The 22,212-nt window shown below is 47.7% G+C and overlaps 1 protein-coding gene across 2 annotated transcripts in view; it reads left to right on the top strand.

Annotated features, from left to right (window-relative positions):
- The window catches only part of SHD (Src homology 2 domain containing transforming protein D), a 39,383-nt gene that overhangs the window by 12,375 nt on the left and 4,796 nt on the right, over window positions 1-22,212 (top strand). The window contains exons 3-7 of one of the 2 annotated variants that reach the window (XM_083720114.1): window positions 4,711-4,840; window positions 8,182-8,409; window positions 11,773-11,856; window positions 14,967-15,144; window positions 20,106-20,225. In XM_083720114.1, the coding sequence (XP_083576240.1) occupies window positions 4,711-4,840; window positions 8,182-8,409; window positions 11,773-11,856; window positions 14,967-15,144; window positions 20,106-20,225 (740 nt within the window). The remainder of the gene's footprint in view (window positions 1-4,710; window positions 4,841-8,181; window positions 8,410-11,772; window positions 11,857-14,966; window positions 15,145-20,105; window positions 20,226-22,212) is intronic. The other variant, XM_083720115.1, reaches the window with a different exon arrangement.

Genomic DNA, 22,212 nt, shown 5'->3' with positions numbered 1-22,212 from the left:
CCTTTTTCAATTTTGAACTCTTCCATCACCACATTGTTCACTATCAATTTAGCCTTTTGTTCCGAATAAATTGCCTCTATCCCATTCTCAAACCCCCGTCCCACTCCCATCCCTTCCAAATTTTTCTTCATAAACTTCCATGAGATGTTATCAAAGGCCTTCTCCACATCTATAAATATTAACACTGCTTTTGTATTGATATTTGTTTGCAAAAGTTCCAAAATGTCAATAATATTCCTTGTATTAGCAAATAAATGTCTACCTGGGAGAAAGCCTGCTTGGTCCTTGTGAATTACTTCATTTAAAACTTTTTAAAATCTGCTTGCTAAAATGTCTGCAAATATTTTGTAATCCACATTTAGGAGGGAGATGGGGCGGTAATTCTTAAGTTGTGTCTTTTCAGTTTCTAGTTTGGGTATCAATGTGATGAAAGCTTCTTTCCACGACTCCGGTGCCTTCTTCCCCTCCATAATTTCATTGCAAACCTCCATTAATGGATATATCAAGTAGTCTTTCAATGTCTTATAATATTTGGAGGTAAGCCCATCTGGCCCTGGAGATTTGCCCAGTTGCATGTTCTGAATGGCTTCTTCAATCTCTTGTTGTGTTATTTTATAGTTCAGGATTGTTCTATTTTCCTGAGATAGCCTTGGTAGACCATTCTTTATCAAAAATTGTTCTATCTCCACCTCGTTTTGCGGCCCTTGTGTATATAGTTGTTTAAAGTATCTCTGGAAACACTTTCTAATCTCCACTGGGTTCTGAATATTTCTTTCTTCAATCTCTAAATTTGTGACCGTGTTCAATTTTTGTCTCTTTTTCAGCTGCCATGCTAACAGCTTTCCACATTTATTTGCCGATTCAAAAGATCTTTGTTTCATTAGCTTAACTTTCCATTCCACTTCCTGATTTATCAATTTAGAATATTGTGCTTGGTAAAGTTTAATTTCTCTTAGAATCTCCTTTGACTTCGGTCTCGATCTTAACTTCTTCTCACATTCTTTAATTTTCTCCAGAATCTTATCTTTTTTCTCATTCTGTGCTCTTTTCTTTATGGTGTTCTGTTGTATCAGAAACCCCCTCATAACCGCTTTACTTGCGTCCCAGATGGTTCTTTTTTCCACCGTAGTGTTCAAATTTATCTCAAAGTAGTCCTTCAAAGCTTTTTGGGCCTTTTTGATAATCTCCTGATCTCTAAACAAATTGTCATTCATCTTCCATCTGAAGGAGCCGGTTGGAATTAGTCTCATATCCATCTTTACGGCATTATGGTCGGAGCAGGTCTTTGGGCAGATTTCCACTTTTTTTGTCTTGGGTGCCAGACCTCTAGTTATCCATATTTGGTCGATTCTTGTCCATGTCAGTTGGGCTTCAGAAAAGAATGTTCCTTCTCTTCCCAGGGGGTTCTTTGTTCTCCAAATGTCAATCAAGTCCATATTGTCAGTCAGTTCAAAAAATGTTTTAGGTAGTCTGCCATCTTTTGTCACATTTTGGCTATGTGACTTATCCATGTTGGTCGATGCCACCCCATTCATGTCTCCCATCATGATGTTGTCATAGTACAGATAGTCCAGCATTATCTCATGCAGCTTCTTGTAAAATTCCGATTTCCCCTCATTTGGCGCATAGATTCCTAATATCAAAAACTTTTCTCCTTGATTTTGTATCTCAATTGCCAAGATTCTTCCTTGCTCATCTTTAAATAAAAATTTTGGTGACAGGCTCTCTTTTGCATATATCACCACACCTCTTTTCTTGACTCAGTCCAAAGAGATAAATTCTTGGCCTAATCTTTTGTTTATTAACACTTTTCTGTGGGGGCTGGTCACATGTGTTTCCTGCAGGCAAATAATGTCCAATTGTTCTTTTTTCAATATGTGAAATATTCTCCTTTTTTCTGGAGAGTTGGCGCCATTGATGTTCCAACTCAGAAGTTGCAGAGACATCCTGGACAAATCTGTTATTGCTCTAGTGGTGGTATCTTTTTCTCCTGGTCTTCAGACCCCGAAGGTGTAGGTGTAGGTGCAGGCGATGGTCCAGCCCCTAAAGGTCTTTCGATCCCTTTCTGAAGGTCCTCTCCATAGGTACTCAAAATTTTTTCTTTGTTTCTATGTCCTTACTTGACACTCATGCTATGCTTATGAGTTTCTCAAAGGCTATTGACAGAAATGAGGTGCTGCCCTAGACAGGCTCCTCTTATCTCCCTAGGTAGGGTTACTAGACCTCCAGGGATGGCCAGAAGTCTACAGGTTGACAGGCCCACTCCTAGTGGCAGGTGCAGGGCCTGAATTTCCAGGTGGATGAGAATGTTTTTTTTAAAAAGGTATCAAGAAGACTGTGCATGATGCTGCAGATTATTGCATAGACCCTTGGGGGTGTCCCCTCCCCCTCCCTGCTCCTCTCCTCTCCCAATTAACCTCCGTCTCCAAGGCTTAGTGGTTGGAGGACACGCAGAGGAAGAAAAAATAACTGGGCTGGGCTCAAAAGGAAGAGAGCACTGACGTGACTTGAAGCAGCTGCACAGTGGCAAAACAGAAACTAACAATCACCAGACTCAGGTTTGGGCCCTGAAAGCTCAGATTCTGGTATGCTTCTGAAATGGAAACGCTATTCTTAGGTTCTTTTAGAAGGCACACGTCACACTTTCCCACTCCCATGGGATGGAAGTCCTCTTCCAAGATGCTGTCTGTTGTGACTCGGGTGTGCATTGTCTAAAACTAAAGGTCTCATTCAGAACATTGTTTTATTTATGCCATGGTGATCTAAACAATGACTAAATCATTTGACAATCATTGGATGATGACGATTCCTGGCAAATCTCCTTAAGGTCAGTGCGGGACCAAATCTTTGAACACCTTGCCTGCCTGCCTGCCAAACAGTGTATTGCCCCTTGAATATCGCTTTGGGAGATGCCAAACCTCATTGGCACAGCATGTGTTTTGCACCCAGAAGGTCCCCTGTTCAACCCCCCCATCTCCAAATGGGGAATGTCCCCCCCTGAATCCCTGGAGAGTTGGTGAGCGTAGACGAGACTGAGCAAGACAGACCAATGGTCTGACTCAGTATCAGGCAGGATCTAATGTTCCTATGTTTGCTCCGGGGTTCTCACAGGGAGAAGCGAGTGGCAAAGGATAACCCCTGTCATTTTGCAGTCCAAACATTGCACATCATCCTCTGTGGCAGGCATGGAGGGGATGTTTCCCTTCTCCCCTCCCCACAATTCTCCCGTCAGTTGAGCACCTTTCTGCGCCACTCAATTGGCACGCACGAAAGGGTTAGGAACAGGGTAATTGCTTTGAGGAGAGGCTGAGAGCTTATTTCCATACGCCTGTCTCATTTGCTTCCCTGCTGCTTCTCAAAACATTACCTCTCTGCGGGCTGTTTGAGCGCATCTAATGCAGTGGTGGGGACAACAGCAATTAGGACAAAAGGAGAAGAGTGCATCATCGTTGCAGGAGAGGGAGAGGGGGGGAGCCCTCCAGGGAGAAGGAGAAGGAGCAACCCTGTTCCTGGAATCTGCAAAAACCGCTCATCCCAGCAGGGGAGAAATTATTCATCTGTAAATCCAAACTGGCTGCATTCAAGGACATGAGAAGAGCCGTGCTGGATCAGGCCCAATGGGTGGGAGCATTCTGCTCTCACAGTGACCAATGTGCAAGCGGGAGCTGAGCTCAACAGCCGCTGTCCCCAGTAACTGTGGGGAGATCCTGCCCAATGCCATTTTTGCTACAAGCGTGGCTGTAGGGCAAACCACTCGCCACCAACATCAGAACACAGGAAGGGCCCATCTAGCCCAGCATCCTGTCCTTGCAGTGGCCGACTAGATGGCTTTGGGAAGCCCGCAAGCAGGACCCGGGTGCAAGAGCACTTGGCGACGGCCCTGTCTGCCATGAATTTATCCAGTTCTTTTTCAAAGGCACCGAAGATCATGGCCATCGCTGCCTCCTGTGGGAGTGAGTTCCATAGATTAACAGTGCTGCGTGAAGAAGTTCTTTCTGTTGTCTGTCCTGAATCTTCCTTCCTTCTGCTTCGTTGGATGTCCAGGAGTTCTTGTGTTATGAGAGACACAGAACCGCCCTGAGACCTGAGGGTATAGGGCACTATATAAATTCAGTAAATAATAAATAGAAACGTTTATTTATCCACTTTTCCCATGCCATGCCTGATTTTATAAACTTACACTTATAGAAGTGTAGAGTTGGAAGGGGCCTGAGGGTCATCTAGTCCAACCCCCTGGAATGCAGGAATCCCTGCCCACCCCCTGCTTAAAAGCCTCCAGTGAAGGAGCATCCACCGTGAGGGAGGGATCCGTTCTACTGCCAAATGGCTCTTCCTGGTGTTTAGTCAGAAATTCCTTTCTTGTGATTTGAATCTGTTGGTTCGAGACCCCGGAGCTGCGGAAAACAAGCTTGAGGTGTGTGTAGAAACCAGCCTATGGTACAAAAGCAAGATTTACATTTGTTCCTCCACCCGCTTTTTGCACCTGGACCTTCCCTGGCACCAGAGGTTGCCCCTTGGGTTGAAGAGGGGATTGCACTGATTGGCCAATGCCTGTGAAGTGGCCTCCGTTGCCACCTCCCATGTCAGCAGCATTTTGGAAACATTTGCAAACTTTGTTTTGGTGAGGAGATTACTAGACCAAAGAAAGGTTGGGAACCTTTGGTCTAAGAAGCCAGGTGGTCTGTGCCATCCATGTTTCCTTCTCCGTAGGCCCCTGGAGAGAGTGAATACTCAGATCCCTTTGACGCCCACCGGGAGCCAAAAGAGGAGGAGGAGGAGGAGGCCGAGTCTGAGAACAACGGCTACATGGAACCTTACGATGCTCAGAAGGTGGTTGTTGGTGAGTCATTTAAGCTGCAGTGCTGGGCCCCCTTTCCTGGAAGGAAGCCCCACTGGGACCAGTGGGAGTCATTCCCAGGGTTGCCAGAGCTTCAGGGCTGACCTGATGTCTCCAGGTTTGCAGAGGAAGGGTTTAATTTCAAGGTGAACAAGAGCACCTTTAAGATGATGGTGATGTGCATGGTGGTCGTGCAAGGAGCTTGCAAGCTTCAGCCCGGCTGCAAACTATCTGGGGCACCTGCCGCCCTCCCCCTTCCCCTCCATCTCAAGGGCTTCGTGGTGGGAGGGAGTGCAGAGGAAGATAGATAGATAGATAGATAGATAGATAGATAGATAGATAGATGATAGATAGATAGATATTACGGTCGGAGACCAGCTTATAAAACACACTTGGGGGAACAATCCCAGAAGGAAAGCAAACATTTAAAACAATGTACAACAATAAATTTGAGATTTATAAATGCGATAAGCGTATAGACACTTAAAACTTTAAGATAAGCTACCACAGAGAGATGACCCAGAGTCACCCATGGAACCAAGTTTGGGGATTTTCTTAACGAACTAGTTTGGGTCGGGGGATGGTCTGCACCTACAGATCTGTACACAGAATCTGGCAATCATCTGGGTCATCTTTTGATCTTTGCCTAACAGGAAAAGGTCAAATTTTTGCTTTTCCCGGAGGTCAGTGAGCCTCACCAGCAGGGGATCAATGGTCTCACTACGTGGTCAGAGGGAGTGGTGAGAGGGAGAAAACCCCAGGAGGTGTCAGAAACTGAAGAGGTAACGGGGCTCAGTCAGCAGAGAGAGTCTTTGGCAGAGAGAGGCCAAGTAGCAGAGGTGAGTCTGGCTGTTGCACAGTCTGCATTCTGCTGGGACAAGCTCCTCTCCCCTCCGACCCCCAGAACCAGGAGAGACATAAACAGGGGGGAGCAGTGGCAGGTGGCAGGCGGGGGCCACTTTCAATAGCTTGGGGAAAGCCCTGGAGAGAAGGGGACTTAGGCAGCTGTGGGGGAGGGGGGCTGTCAGTCTCTGCAACTGCTTCATGGGGGCAAGAGCTGCTGGGGATTAGCTGCTGACACTCCTGCGCAGATCCTGCTAATAAAGAGTTAGCTCCAGCTTGCACAGTGTGATTTCCTGCTGGCCTGCTCCTGACAAGAAGGTTATGAGAGTGCACACTTACCTGGCGTGGGGCCTGCCTCCCGTGGAATCTCAGGGTCTGGGAGATGGCTCTGAATTAGACTCTCTGGGGAAAGTGTGTGGGGTGGGGGGTGTCTGCCCTCCTCCTCTCTCCCAATTAACCTCTGTCTCCAGGGCAGAAGAAGGGCAGAGGAAGCATCACCAGGAACTGCCCCATTACACCACCCCAGGCCGTCCCTACGTCTCAAGTTAGGTTCCAGGCTGCTCCTGACCTGCCAGCCCTGGTGTCAGGAGCTGGAGGCAGGCCTGGGTCAGCAATAAAACAACAAAGTACCCAATATCAGAGAAGTCAACTCTTCATTCAAAGAAACAAAACAGTTCAGTATGGCTGCCATATGTCCAGACTTTACTGAGATTTCAAAAACCATGGGTTTTTTGTGTGTTTTTGTAAAACAACAACAGCAACAACAAAAACTTAAAAACTTTTGGAGTGCCCTGGTTTTTACTTTTTGAAATATGGCAACTCTAAGTTCAGTCCCAGTAGGTCTTGCCCCAATGAAGCAGTTGCAAGGACTCCCCATCTCCCTACCACTCTCGAAGTTTCCTCCTTCCTCAGCAGCCTAAGGTTCTGTCATCTTGTCTCCCACTGCTCTGCCTTCTTCATATGTCTTCATGCTCTGGGAGATGAGGGGGAGGGGAGCTGGATACAGCAGAAGACCCCCTGGCTTCTTCAGCAGCCGGACTCATCTCTGCCTCCTGGCCTCTCCTGCTTCAGCTTCTGCCTCTGATTCTGGACTTCTCTCTGCCACTGATTCTCCCCGCTCACTAAGGCCTGTTGCCTCTTCAGCTTCTGCCACCTGCTCTTCCCAGTCTTCTCCCTCTGACCACTCACTGTCGTCTCACCGCCACTCCCTGGGCTCTGGGCCTTCTTCCCTTGGGGTGTCCCCAGCTGTTTCCTCCCGCCATTCCTCTGCATCCAGGCCATCCATGACGCCTAGTTGTTCCTGAGCAGAAATGCAGAGTGTTGTGCTGTTAATGCGAGAGGGAGAAGACCACCAATAGCCAGCCGTGGAGGACGTGGTTCATGGTACTTGGTTTGGGAAGCATGGGGCTGGGACAGGATCTGCCTTAAGCAGGTTGACGTCCTTGCTGCTCTTGTGTAGGAGTGGGCGATGTGACCTCCATTGGCCACCTGGCCAGTGCAAGTTCCTAGTCCTCATGGGCACAGAAAGATCCTTGAAATAGCGAGGGGGTTACAGAGACAGAAAGCTCAGGAGCAAGGGGAATATCATCATCATCATATTTGAAAGGGGAATTTAAAAAGTTGGCAACTTCTTGCAGAAGAGTCCATCCACCATGTGAGGATGGACACGGCTGGCGGGGGAGGTGAGAATAGGTGGGGGGGGGAAATACCCCTCCCTCAAGTTACATTATTGGCTTGTTTAGCTGGGATCAAAAAGAAATGTAGCTGCGTGGAACAGTTTTAGGGCTGTGTGCATCCTGACCAAAAATCAATGGACCCATGTTGGTCATGTGCATTCATTTCAGTGGGTCTACTCTGAGCATGATGCAGTTAGAAATACAGAATTGTAGATTTGGAAGGGACCACGAGGGTCATCTAGTCCAACCCCCTGAAGCAATGCAGGAATCTTTTGTCCAGTCTTGCTATTATTGGGTTGTAGGCAGCGAAGTTCTACTCAGAGTATAAGAGAGTCTGTGTACTGGTCCAGTAAACGCTTCCGCTGCGCAACCAGCAACAGTTCTCTTTGCAGAGCATTAATTAAGTCCAGTGCAGAGATTCTTGTTGCAGTACAAGCTTCAGAGTCTCAGCAGCAAAGAAATAACGACACAGGGAAGCCTGTCTTTCCAAAGACAGGTTTATTGCAGAAAGATAACAGAAACACCTCCGGAGCTTTCAGACATTTTTGCTTCACGCCCCGCAGGCAGAGAAAACAAACAGTCTTTATATACTGAGCAACTTAACAACTTAACGAGCTTGACTACTTAAAGTCACATGACATTGCTAACTTGCCAGCGTCTTAGGTTTCACACCTTAACAGAGTAAACCCATTGAAGTGAATGGACCCACATTAGTCATTTTCGACCATGCATCTCAATGGATCTACTCTGAGCAGGACTTGGCTGATTGCCATTTTATTGTGGTTGTTTCCATTCTCGTTGAATCCTGTGTGTCTCGGCTTCCAGATTTCCAGCGGAAAAGCGACCGGGATGAGCAAAGGGTGAAGAAATCCCGGATTGGGCTGCAGCTGTACGACACCCCCTATGAGGAGAAGGAGCCAGAGTCTGACCCGGAGGGCAGGCCCCCCAGCAAGCCCCGAGAGAGCCGGCTGCCCCAGGACGACGAGAGGCCGGCCGACGAGTATGACCAGCCATGGGAGTGGAAGAAGAACCACATCTCTCGGGCCTTCGCAGGTGAGAGCACACCCTCCAACTGTGGAAATAGGGGCATCCCCCCCCCACACAACTAGCCCTCCTTGACCCCCCCCATTTTTCGTCTCCCTCCTCCGCAAAGCATTTCCTACCAGAAGAATGGCGAGAGCCATTTCACCAACGGGACACAGCGCACACCCACCCTCCGCCGTCCTGAGGCGGTGCTTCGTCCCGATTTTATTTTTATTCTTTGCAGATTTACAAAAAGAAAAACACATACCAATAAATACATTTTAGAAAGAGGCAAGATTAGACGCTTTATTATGGTTTTATATATGTCGGAGGTCACTCAGAGTGGCTGGGGCAACCCAGTCAGATGGGTGGGGTACAAATAATAAAATTACTATTAAAGTCATACCTCAGGTTAAAGTCGTTTCGGGTTAAATCTTTTCAGGGTGTCTCCTCCGGCGACCCTGGAGTAACAGAACAGGTTACTTCTGGGTTTTGCCGCATGCGCAGATGTGGCTCAGAATAACGTCACGCGCATGCGCAGACGTGTCGAATCGCGGCCTGCGCACGCGCAGACACAGGTTGCATTCTGCTCATGATGAGAAGGGGGCTCTGGAACAGATCCCGTTTGCATCCAGAGGTACCACTGTATTATTAAAAAATCAAGGTTCCTTGCACTCGGTTCTGCTCCCCCTTTACCTCTCTCCAGCAGCCCCTACGAGCTGCCCAAAGGCAGAAGCTGGTCATGGAACCATGGAGGGGGGAGCGTGGAGAGGCAACAGGATGCTCCCTCACAGTCGCCCCCCCCCCCCGTCACTTGGGATAAGCGCTGGCTCATCCTCCTCCCCAAACAGCAGCAGGAAGCAGGGGCATTCTGGGATCAAATCAGAAGCCGGGATGGCTTTTGTAATTCTGGGTCTGTCCCTGGAGAATCAGGACCTTTGGAGAGCCCGACTCAAGGGTATCGCTGAGCAGACCCAATCCGCCGCCAGCAGGTTTCCCTAAGAGAAGGGGAGCCAGAGGGGTGGGAGCAGGGCTGGATTTACATACCAGCTAAACAAGCTCTAGCTTAGGGCCATGCTCTCTTGGGGGCCCAAAAAAATGTAAAGGGGAAAAAACTGGATGTACATTTCCAAAATATAAGATAAAACAAAAACAAAAACCTACATGCAGCAACAGTGTTTTGTGTTGTGTCAGTTATGATGCTAGTCATGGGCCCCGCCTGCTCCCTCAAATATCCTTGGTTTGCTCCTTTATATATATATAGGGTGCCTACATTCTGCATGGACTGGTTGCAGGGCAACGTGCGCAAATGGCTTGAGATACCTATGAGGTCCATCAATGACCATATAGCATATATTCAACACAAAAAAACAGCAACAATTTGTTGTTGACAAAGGACAGCTGGACATATCAAGGGCCCCATTACCTTCGGGAGCTGAGGGCTCATCAAACCTAAATCTGGCCCTTGGTGGAAGGGATGTAAATGGGGCCTCCCTATATGCAGAATTCAACTTCCTGAGAATCCCATTTCTTCTTCTCTTTTTAAAGGCAAATTCCTAGCCATTATTCTAGATTCAGGTAGGTAGCCACTTTGGTCTGAGGCAGTCAAAGTAAATAAAAAAATTGTCCAGTAGCACCTTAGAGACCAACTAGGTTTGTTCTGGGTATAAGCTTTCGTGTTCATGCACACTTCCTTAGTTGGTCTCTAAGGTGCTATTGGACTTTTTTTTTTTTATTCCTAGCCATTATAATTAATAGTGGTTGCCTCCCCAGCTAAGTGCTCCTCAGAGTAGACTCTGACTCCAGGTTTTTGGAGCTCCTCAGCCAATTTTTCCTGTCTTCTGGAAGCATCTCTGAGCCAGGAGATAGGGCCAAACTTTTCTGTTTAATCTTCTCTGCGTTTCAGCGCCATTCCTTGAAATTCTTCCTCGTTCTTTGTCTTCCTTGCTCTTTTACTTTTGCCACCAGCTTCTCCCAACTCCCAAGCCTCCCATTCCTGGGTCTTCTTTCAGGGACAGAAATTTTGGGAGAAAAAGGGAAAATGCTTTTTTAAAGCACACTTTACAAATCAAAGGGGACGCAGGTGGCGCTGTGGGTTAAAGCCTCAGCGCCTAGGACTTGCCGATCGAAAGGTCGGCGGTTCGAATCCCTGCGGCGGGGTGCGCTCCCGCTGCCCGGTCCCAGCGCCTGCCAACCTAGCAGTTCGAAAGCACCTCCGGGTGCAAGTAGATAAATAGGGACCGCTTACCAGCGGGAAGGTAAACGGCGTTTCCGTGTGCGGCTCTGGCTCGCCAGAGCAGCGATGTCACGCTGGCCACGTGACCCGGAAGTGTCTCCGGACAGCGCTGGCCCCTGGCCTCTTGAGTGAGATGGGCGCACAACCCCAGAGTCTGTCAAGACTGGCCCGTACGGGCAGGGGTACCTTTACCTTTACCTTACAAATCAAATGTCACTTTGTTCCTTTTGGAACATAAAATGCATTGTGTATAACTGGGCTTAGCTTTTAAATTATCACATTTGGCATATAAAAATACAGATTAGTCAGTCAATTATTACAAATGTAAATTGCACTCTAAAAGTTTTAAAACTTTTGTTATGAATGGAGCTCCAAATTGCTGAACTGTAAAGAACTTCTTTGGCCTTTCTTTTGTTTTGCCACCTTAAGAGGAACAGGTTAAAAAAAAATGAAAATAAGATCAATATTATAGCTTTAAAAAGAATATTATTATATATTTTTTAAAAATTATGTATCCTCCAGTCCTCTGCAGTGCCAAGCAGAAATAAAGCACTTATTTCATTTAAAAAAAAGCTGAGGAAACAGCGGGGGCAAGACTTAGAGAACGGCTGTTGTGAAGGGAGGGGGCTGAGGGGGCAATTGCCTGTCTCCCCTTGTCTGTCCGTCATTAGATCTTTTCTTTTTTATCATGTCTGTTTTGTCTCTTTCCTCCCTTCCTCTTTCTCATCTCAACACTCTTCTCTCCCTCCTCACCATGTTTTTTCTGCTCCTCTTCCCTCTCCTCCTGCTTTCTTTTCTCCCCTCCTGTCTCCATGAACTCCTCTGCTCCTTCTTTTTCTCTGTTATTCTGTTCTTCCATTTCTTCTCATCTTTCCTTGCCCTCTCTCCTCTTCCCCCTTATGCTCCTCTCCCCATAATTTCTTCTCTCCTCCTTTCCTTCTTGCATTCCTTTCCTCTTCTCCCTTCCCCTGGTCTCTTCTCTCCATGCTGCTCCTCCTCCTCCTCTTCTCTCTGTCTGCTCACTTACACTCCTCCCTTTTTATGCCCTTCCTTTCCTTCTCTCTTCCCATCATCTCTCCTCCCTTCGCCTGGCCTTCCTCCCGACCACCTCCCTTCTCTCTCTCTCCTCTCCTCCATGATGCCCTCTCCCATTGCAGTAGACATTAAGGAGAATAAAGTCTTGCCCTGGCCACCTCCGGTAGGACAACTCACGGGCACAGAGGAATCCCTAGATCCAGAAGGTGACGTCTTTTTATAACCTCTTACCCACCTCAGCCTCTCTCTCTCCCCTGGGTTGGAAACATCTTTCCCCCTGCACACCTCTCTTGCCTTCTCCGGCTGGCACTGTGTTTATTTTTGACTCCAGCTTAGAGTGGCACTGGGGTTGCTGTCTGTTACATAGACAGAAGATTCCACAGGGCAGGCAAATGTTCAACGGGTGCAGCTTCCCCAGCAGACAAGCTGCACCTGCTGAATTTCTGCCTTCCACTCACGTATGAAAAGGCATGGAGCCTTCACCTGTCACAAGGGGACTGAAAAGTCTGCATGAGATTTGGCCTGGGTCCCTCCAGACAGTGCATTTATTGCACACTCATGATGATTTGTGCTCCTGATGCTCCCCCCCCCCCCACTTCCAGCCCTGTTTGCGCCTGCAAAGTTTTGGGGCAGCCACACTGCTTTTTCTCTAGTCAGTGCGTCCTGCTGAAATCCCATAACTTTTCACAATACAAATCCTCTACTTTCTTCCTCTTTTTTTGCCCTGCTTTTGTTGCACTGGGGAAGTATCACAGAACAGTAACTGACGCAGAATAAACCCGTCACTCCTGCAGTATTTCTGGCTTGTTTATTTTATATGATTGCATTTCTGACCCACTTTCTTTCCCCCAAAGGAGCTCAAAGTGCAGCACGTGGTTTTCTTCCTCCTTTAATCCTCACAGCAACCCTGTGAGGTAGGCTAGGCTGAGAGGCAGGGATTGGCCCCCAATGAGCTTAATGGCTAAGGGGGGATTTGAACCCTGGTCTCTCCCAGGCCCTAGTCTGACATTCTAACCACTAGGCCACACTGGCTCCTATGAGACAAGAACATGCCACAGAATACACCTGTCCTCCTGGAGGTACCCTTAAAGGCCCTAGTCCCTATGGTTCCAGGGGGGGTGCCCAATGAATGCCCCCCTCCTCGCTTTTCTGTATTCTGTGTCTGTTTCCTTGTCTCCAGGGTCTTCCCTCTTGTTCTTCCTCTTCTGATTCGTCTCTCTTCCATCCCTCTTCCCTGCTGTTCCTGCGCTTGCCACATTCATGACAGCTGGTTTGCACATGGATGTGTGGTGTGTCCCATGTGCTACTGCCCCCCACCTGCATTTTCCACATCCTGTCACAAGCCCACCCCAAGATTAGCATTGCGAAGAAGGTCAGGCTCTGTATTAATTCAAAAAAATATGACCAAAGGATTAAAAACAGTGATAAATTAGGGTTATTCTTCTATTATAATTTTTATTCCGCCTTTTCCTCAGACTGGGACTCAAGGCAGCTTACACAAAATGACGCAGATAAAATGTTATTGGCACCATTCCAGGTGCCACACAATTCCTGTTCTGCATTTGTAAGAGCTGCATCATTGCGGGTGGCAGGGCCTGCCCTTTGGAACTCCCTGCCTCTTGAGATCAAGCAGGTGCCTTCTAAAAACAGACACACCTTCCCAGACGCTTAGAAAGTTGACATGATTTTAACCTGTTTTAGTGCTTTTTAACTTTTGTATGCTTCAAAGCAGGGTTGTAAAATTTCCTCAATCTTATCGTTTTCTTTTGTGAACTTCAGTGTGTTTTGTTTTTACAATCAAGTGTGGTTATCAGTGCTGTGAAAAAATGAATAATACTGTAAATGCAAACAGCTAAATACATTTAAGAGATTGTCATTGAAAAGTAATTCAACTGGAATAGAATTAGAGCAATATAAAAGTCCTCAGATCAGTTAAAATACAGAAAATGAAAACAGTGCCGCGCTATTCAAAGGCCTTTTCTGAACAAATACTGCATTGGGAGGCCTGAAAGGTGAGAGCCAGTGTGGTGTAGTAGTTAAGAGTGGTGGACTCATAATCTGGGGAACCGGGTTTGATTCCCCGCTCCTCCACCTGCAGCTGCTGGGTGACCTCCTTTGAAGTCTCTCAGCCCCACTCACCTCACAGAGTGTTTGTTGTGGGGGAGGAAGGGAAAGGAGAATGTTAGCCGCTTTGAGACTCCTTAAAGGGAGTGAAAGGTGGGATATCAAATCCAAACTCTTCTTCTTCTTCTGAAAGGCTTCAGAGCCCAATGAGAGGATTACAGCCTAAAGGTAAAGGTAAAGGTACCCCTGCCCGTACGGGCCAGTCGTGTCCAAATCTAGGGTTGTGCGCTCATCTCACTTAAGAGGCCAGGGGCCAGCGCTGTCCGGAGACACTTCCGGGTCACGTGGCCAGCGTGACGAAGCTGTTCTGGCAAGCCAGCACCAGCGCAGCACACGGAAACACCGTTTACCTTCCCGCTATAAAGCGGTACCTATTTATCTACTTGCACTTAGGGGTGCTTTCGAACTGCTAGGTGGGCAGGAGCTGGGACCGAAAGACGGGAGCTCACCCCGTCATTGCGGGGATTCGAACCGCCGACCATGCAATCGGCAAGTCCTAGGCACTGAGGTTTTACCCACAGCGCCACCCGTGTCCCTAGATTACAGCCTAGATGGCTTTAAAAAAGGAACAGACAAATTCTTTGTGCCTCCACTGAAAGCCACAGGAGGGGAGAGTGTCATTGTGAAGCTGGACTAGATGGGCCCTTGGCCTGATCCAGCAGCCTCTTCTGATGTTAAGTTGGCATGCTTCTGACCGTGAACTGTCGTCAGGAAATCATTCACACGAAAGAATCATGGATAGCACAGGTATCCTGGCATTGGTAAGCTAATAAGCAGTCTGCAGTGTGATGAAGAGAAACCCTGTGTCTGTATTCAACCACCACACCACACTTTCTCCATAACATTTGCTTAATTCCTATAGAGTCGGAAGGGACATGAGGGCTGTCTAGCCCACCCCCCTGCAACGGAGGAATCTTTTGCCCAGTGTGGGGCGCAAACCCACCACCCTGAGATCAAGAGTCTCATGCGCTGCTCCAGGCAATGCAATGCATGCAGTGCAATGCAAGTTGTGATACCGGACAACAATTCAATGCTTATGTTTTTGCTTTGTGCAAAATCAATAAAACAAGTTTGAAGATTTACTTTATCTGTTTACTACCTGGGGGGGGGCATTTTTATTTTTTTAAGAAACCATCCATTGGGCAGCAGCTGAACCCCTTAGTCTAACGGGTTCTTTCCACTCTCCACACAGTGCAGTTTGAGACCCCTGACTGGGAATGGACGTCCCTCGCCGCTGCCTCTTCCACGCACAAAGAACATTGGCGCCCACACCTGACAGGGAGCTCCAAGTTTGTACGGCCGCAGAGCCCTGAGCACAGCCTTCCTGCTGCGGAGCGCATCGACCCCTCGCTGCCCTTGGAAAATCAGGCGTAAGTGATGGGAGGTGCCAGCAAGCCACGACACCCGCGTAAAAATGCATATGTGGGTCAGCACTAATGTTCTTTCTTTGTGCAAGGAGAGTTGCAGGTAGCAAAGGATGTGGGAGATCTGTGGGGCCTTGGAGGGGAGTGCCAGGTGTAAGGGGAAGCAAGGGGGTTGGGCTAGATGACCCTTGGGGGCTTCATCCAACTCTCCACTTCTATGATTCTGTGAGTCATTTATGCTACGTAAGGGAGATTTTGGCTATGTATACTGCTTTTTTGTTTAATTTTTAGTTACTGCAATTATTTAAATAGCAACATATCAAAAGTTCATCGGGAGCCTTCCTGCATGATGGTGTCTGTGTGTGTGTGTGTGTGTGTGTGTGTGTGTGTGTGTGTGTACAGGCAAACCCCCCCCCCCATTTAAGTGGGGGTTATGTTCTGAGGCACGTATATTTGAAACACCATTGGGGAAGCCTGCAAACACCCCTTTCCACCTCACCCCATTACAACCCTTTCAGTGACGTTTTTGGGTCACTTCCAGGTTTGGTGTGGTCTGCATGTGTGCAGTCATGCACGTCTTAAATGCGCATAGATGGGGGATTGCCATAAACACATACACATGTGTGTATGCATGCAAGTAAGTAAGTGTAATATTGCTATGCAAAAAAGATAGAATGACTTACAATCATTGTGCCTCATATTATGCAACAAAAACCATGCAGAAATGTTAAAACCAGAAATTAACAAACTGTGATGGATAGATGCATTCCTAAGTAGACCTGGTGGAACAGAAACGTTTTCAGCAGGTATTTAAAAGTTGAGATGGAAGATGCCTGCTGAATCTCTAGTGGCAGTGAGTTCCAGAGGACTGAGCCAATGAGAATAAAGACTCGGTTTATTGTGTTGTCAGTTGAGCATTGCCGATTGAACGGAAACGGCCAACAGTGCTCCTGCAGATGAACTCATGATCACAGGAATCAGAGAACTGTAGAGTTGGAAGGGACCCCAACGACCATCTAGCCCAACCCCCAGCAATGCAGGAATATTTTGCCCAATGTGGGGCTCAAACCCACAACCCTGAGATTAAGGGTCTCATGCTCTACTGACTGAGGTACCCTTGACCTAAATTGTTCAGGTTGAAGGTAGTTCACTCAGCGGTGGGTGGTCCTGAGGTGGTCTTCATCTAACTCCTTCCCCCCCCCCGAAAATCATCCCATGGGGGGTCAGCACTCTGGTTTCTTGGCTTCAAGGGGGGTCTGACTCCATGCAAATGCATGGAAAACACTTGGCTCCCTCCAAAAAATCCTAGAAACGGGGGGAGAGGTAAATTCCTGTTCCCAGGATCCTCCTCCCCCCCCACATGTAAACATCCAATGAAGCTGAACGTCGGGGACAGTCCCCAGATTTACAAATCAGTCCCCTGATAAACTCCATCTATTTGGTAGGAAGTTGAAAAGTGTCTCCAGAATCACTGGGAAAAATCTGGTAACCTTAAGCTAAATGGCTTCAAAAGAAGTTCGTGGAGAAGGGGGCTCTCCATGGCTGGAGGGGACAATGTGCTCTTCCTCCGCAGGCAGAGGCAGCAATGGGGCTGCGCTTCAGGGAGGGAGAGTTGGGGGAATCTGGCTGGCCATGGGGAGAGCAGGAGGCTGGCCTGATCCAGGAGGGCTTGTTCCACCTTGTGACTTAGAAGATTGTCTCAAATGGAATCCTCCTTGGAGCAGACCCATTGGAATTAATGGACCCAAGTATGTTATCCCAGCAGGATTACTGTCAGAGACAAGGCACAGAGCAGGATGCAAATCTAGATATGTGCAGGGGATTATCCCATAGGCCTGGTGGTGGGAGGTCTTTGCTGCTGTTGTTCAGCAATGCAGTCGGACCAATGGATACCCCTGTGCCTTGCAAGGATTATGCAAAGCGATGCCCAGTGGCTTGATTTGCATAATTCATGCTGTTTCATTTGACCCTGTTTGATAAAACAAGCTTTCCCAAAAGGAAAGGGCCCCAGCAAAGTCAAGGCACTGATTGGCCTCTGCAAGAAGAATATCTGCCTTTGAGCAAGAGAATTACAGGCCAAAAGACTGGGAAAAGCTCCGTGGGGGGGATCTCTTTTGGAATTTTCTCAAGCATCCCCCGCCCCCCGCCCCCGCCCCCGGGCACACAGCTGCATACATCCTTATGGACTAGGAACTTTATTTTTAAATTTGTTTTTAGGGAGTGGAATTCTCCAGGCTACACTTAATTCTGTGGCTTTTTGCTGTTCCAGCAGAACAGTTTCAAAAGCAGTTTGGGATATTTCATTGGGGCGGGGGGAGGGGTGTCTGATGTTGCTGAACAAGAGTAAGAAAAAAAATAAAATAATCACGCTGGGTTCAGTTAAATCTCTCAGGCTCTGCAAAACTAGCTTTGAAGATCAAGGTTGTGTGATGTAAAAGAAGTCCCTGTCTCCCTTGCGCACAATTTCCGTCGGTCTGAATGGGACATTATTATCCTCTGAGTGCTATTGACTAATCATAAAGAATTATCATCATTGCATTTCTTGTCATGTTTCTTAGATATTGTTGATGTTTTAATTTATTTTTGTCTGCGTAATTTTTCTTGTTAGCTGCTATTGACCAAATTATTGAAAATGTACTGCTCCAGTAAATTGTCCTCCTACAGCCATGGGGAAACAGAAGGTGGGGCTGAAACCTCCAATCACACTCCCCCCCCATGTGCCTTAATTAGGGGCACAAAGGACCAGGGCATCTGGCCCCCAGGGATGGTTGTGAGCGGGGTTCCTGCATTGCAGGGGGTTGGACTAGATGACCCTCTGTGACCCCTCCAACTCTGCAATTCTATGATTCTGTTAGGAGCCTCGTGTCTGTAACCTTCACTAGGAATTACCTGGACGCCCTTCTTTCATTTTGCTAACTGTCCTGAGAGTGACGCTTCTCTTGCAGTCTCACAGAGAGAGAGATGCTTGTAGACCAGGGGTCAGCAAACTCTTTCAGCAGGGGGCCGGTCCACTGTCCCTCAGACCATGTGGGGGGCCGGATTAAATACTTTGAAAAATAAAATAAAAAATGAACAAATTCCTATGCCCCGCAAATAACCCAGAGATGCGTTTTAAATAAAAGGACACATTCATGTAAAAACACTCTGATTCCTGGACCATCCACGGGCTGGATTTAGAAGGCGATTGGTCCGGATCCGGTCCCCGGGCCTTAGTTTGCCTACCCATGTTATAGAGTAAGAACACAATCACACTGTTTATTGTAGGAAGTGCCCAACTTGGAAAGACAAAGGATTCTAGTTCTAAGCCAACTGTTCCAGAGCAGAACAAGGCAGCCGGGCTGCTTCCTGCTTTGTCCTCAGAGGAGAGACTCAAGGCGACCTCTCGTCTTAGAATCGTAGAGTTGGGCGAGACCCCAAGGGTCATCCAGTCCAACCCCTGCAATGGCTTTTTCCAATCCTCATTTAGAGCTGCCCAAGGGGGTGCCCATCTGCCTCCTTCGGGGTGGAGGTCCATCATTAAACAATATGCTGCCTGAAGAAGGACTTTGCTGTCTCTGTCCTGAATCTTCCAACATCCCATCTCACTGCATGTCTGCAAGTTCTTGCCTTAGGAGAGGGGGGGGGGAAGGTTTTCTCATACTGACACCTGAGAGAGACTGTGAGGAGGAGAGAGCTGGAAAGAGGATGCAACTCGAGAGTATCAGTCCAAGCATTAAAGGACAGGGAGGTCGGCACAGAATCCAGCAGCCAGGCTGCTCTCCAGGGCAAGATGGTTGGAGCATCGAGTGCCCGACTGCACTGCTGCGCATTAGTTTCTAGGCCGGCCCAATTCAAAGTGCTGGTCTGGACCTTAGAAACATCAAGGACCACCTCTCCCCATATGAACCTACCCAGACCCAGTGGCAGACTTTGGGCTCTCAAGTTTCAGCACTGCCCTATGTGGCGCTAAAATGTGGCACATGTGCTATTCTACAGCATTGTTGCAGCAACCCCTGAGGCGCAGCACCCAGTGTGGTTGATCTAGTCGCGCTATTGTAAAACTGCCTCTGCTGGACCCTGGATCATCCTCTGGTCATCCTTTGTGTGGCTCCTTGAGAGGTCCAGAGGGCGGCAACACAAGAAGGGGCCTTTTCTGCAGTGGCTCCTTGCTTGCGGGAGGCTCTCCCCAGGGAGGCTCGCCTGGGGCCTTCACTACCTATCTTTAGGTGCGAGGCAAAAACGTTCCTCTTTTTTTAACAGCCCATATCCTTTTAAACCTGTTTGTGGGGGGAGAGGGAATTATGGGGTGGGGTGGGTTATGTATTTTGTGTTTTCTTCTTGTATTTTTATGTTTTGAACTGCCCCGAGACAGTGGATAAAGGGTGGTATACAAGTTTAATAAAATAATAAAAAATAATGAGGCAGAGCCAGTCTTGGGATAGTGGGGTGGTACCCCGATTTCCCAAACAGACCGTCTGCCACTGGCTGAGGCCACTGACCTCCAAGGTCCCTCCCAATGGAGGAATTTTGGCGAGGATGCTCCCTGCGCCAGGGAAGACGGGGTGAATGAAGATCTCCATCAGGAACATGGGGGAATCAGGTCAACCTTACCTGATAGTTAAAGTGTGAATCAAAAGCCGTGGGAGACCCCGGAGGGCAGCTATTACTTACCTAAAGATGAGAAGAGGCTGACAGTGGCTCTTATCTGCCTGGAGACCACTGTGGGGGTGTTGCTGAGAAGGATCCAGCCCCCAATGGTCCCCCTGCAGCAGCAGCAGCAGCAGCAGCAGCAGCAAGCAATGCATCTGTTGGAGGCTGGCTCCGCTGCCCCGGGAGTCCTGCCGCCCAAGGCGGTTGCCTCACGTTGCCACACGGGTGAGCCAGCCCTGGAAAGGATGCTAAGAGAAGCAAAGGTAGAGGAAGGGGGGTCTGGGCAAAGGGATGAGGATTTGCAAGCCGTGACCCGGCTGGGCTCCCCCCCCCCCCAGGTGGTTTCACGGCACCATCAGCCGAGCCGACGCAGAATCCCTCCTGACCCTCTGCAAGGAAGGCAGCTACCTGGTCCGGAACAGCGAGACCAGCCGCAACGACTACTCTCTCTCGCTCAGGTAAGCGGCATCTTCTTCCCTGTCTGTACTTTCCAAAACCGGGATCTTAAGGAATATTCCAGGAGTTGGGCATGTTGACTTTTCCAGCTTTCAAATTCCAAAAACGAGGTTTGCAAAAAAAAGTTGCAACACAACTTGGGGATCTGAAATATATGCTGGTTAAATTGATCTAATTTAGCTTTGCTTGGCAAGAGGTATGTAAAATCACATCAAAATCCTTAAAGAATGACTGCCAAGTACTTGCAGGTACATTATATATTAATATTATTTTTCTTGTGATGATGATTTAGCATTTCCTGACATTTGCAGAAGGCACAATGGAGATACTTTGGTTTTTCAAAAGCAGTTTATGCACTTTTTCATCAAACATAGACTTAACAAGCTAAATGTTGTCTGATTAAAAAAAAAGAAGAAATAAATATGAAAAATGGAGTTTTACCTCCTAAAATGGCAAGGTGTGCAAACAAAGCAACTAAAACTTCCTGAACATTAAAAGCTGCGATAAACTAGAAACATACAAGCTATTGGTTTTACAAAAATTATATGCTGTTTGATCTAAATAATAATAATAATAATAATAATAATAATAATAATAATAATAAACCTTGAAGCACTTTGCAAAAAGACTAAAGCAACGAATCTATTTTCTGCTGCCTGAATGCTGGAAGAAAGGCCTGCTCTCTGCTGCAAGGCCAATTTCCACCTGGCCTAGGGGGCCCAGACTCCCCCTAGACAGCTCAGAGGGGCTCCTGGGAGGCCAGTGGGACGTGACTGGACCAGCGCTTGGGTGGGGCAACTGGCTAAAATGTTGCAAAATGTTTTAGACAGTTCTGATTTTGATTCCTCTGTTTCATTTTTCTTGGGCTGGTGTTGGTTAAATGTTTACCTGGGGGTGGCGGTTACTTTAATTTGGGTATAACTGCAAACTGTTGTCGATGATGATGTTGGTTTTAATGATTTATTGGTTTGTTTGTTGCTTGTATAGGATATCTTGTTTTTTAATGTTTGATGTTTTGTTGTGTTTTATATGTTGTAAGCTGCGCAGAGTGGCTGGGGAAACCCAGCCAGATGGGTGGGATAATTATTATTATTATTATTATTATTATTATTATTATTATTATTATTATTATTATTATTATTATTATTTGTAAAAGCAACCAAAATGTTCAAGAAATGAAAAGACACCAGACATTTAATCCCTGAAATTCATACACCAAAACCACAGGCGCTGTCTGTCCAGAGGCGACACTTTTATGTCCGCCCCACTGGGCCAGTGATCTTGGGACACGCAAGGTGAAGAGGGCAAAAAGGGGCTGCCCTGCTATTATGGGATGCTCTGGAGGCACCCAGCGGAGAGCGAGGGAGCCTTTTTCCTCCCCTCTCCCCGGCACTAGGATAAATATTTGATAGCCAGCCCTGCTGTTCAGACAGCAAAGAACATCTGTCCCTCTGATCTGTGCATGAACACGATGAAGCACTCATTGCTTGGGGCCTCCACGTGCGAGCGCATGGGCTCGGCGTGCGCCAAGAGGGAGCGCACCAACCTGGCTCTTCCAAGTTGGTTGATACTGAAGAGGCCACCCTTTCTCTTAAGATCCATGTTCTTTAAATGCTTTTTGACGCTTGCTTTTTAAATCGATGAGCAGTGCAGTGGTTAGAGGGAGGACCTGGGAGAGGCCAAGGTACAAATCTCCACTTGGCCACCAAGCTGGCCAGGCGACTTTGGGGGCCAGTCGCTGTTTTCTCTCAAGGGTCGTTGTGGAGATTAAATGAGGCACCTGACCTTGAGCTCCTTGGAGGAAGAGGAAGGGATATACAAATGCAAAAATAGTAAGTAAATGAGAAGATTGAAATCTCAGTGCATCTCAAAAGCTGGGCTTCATTCTGGGCAGACCCAGGACCCAGCTCAGCCCCTCTGCCAGGCTTCCCACCCCCTTCCTCTGGCGTGATTATGCAGCGTCTTAATCCATGAAGATTTATCCCTTGC

The sequence above is a fragment of the Podarcis gaigeae genome (assembly GCF_964106915.1).
Source record: "Podarcis gaigeae genome assembly, chromosome: 18".
NCBI lineage: Eukaryota > Metazoa > Chordata > Lepidosauria > Squamata > Lacertidae > Podarcis > Podarcis gaigeae.
The sequence above is the reverse complement of the archived record's forward strand: the minus strand, read 5'-3'. Positions and strand labels throughout refer to the sequence as shown.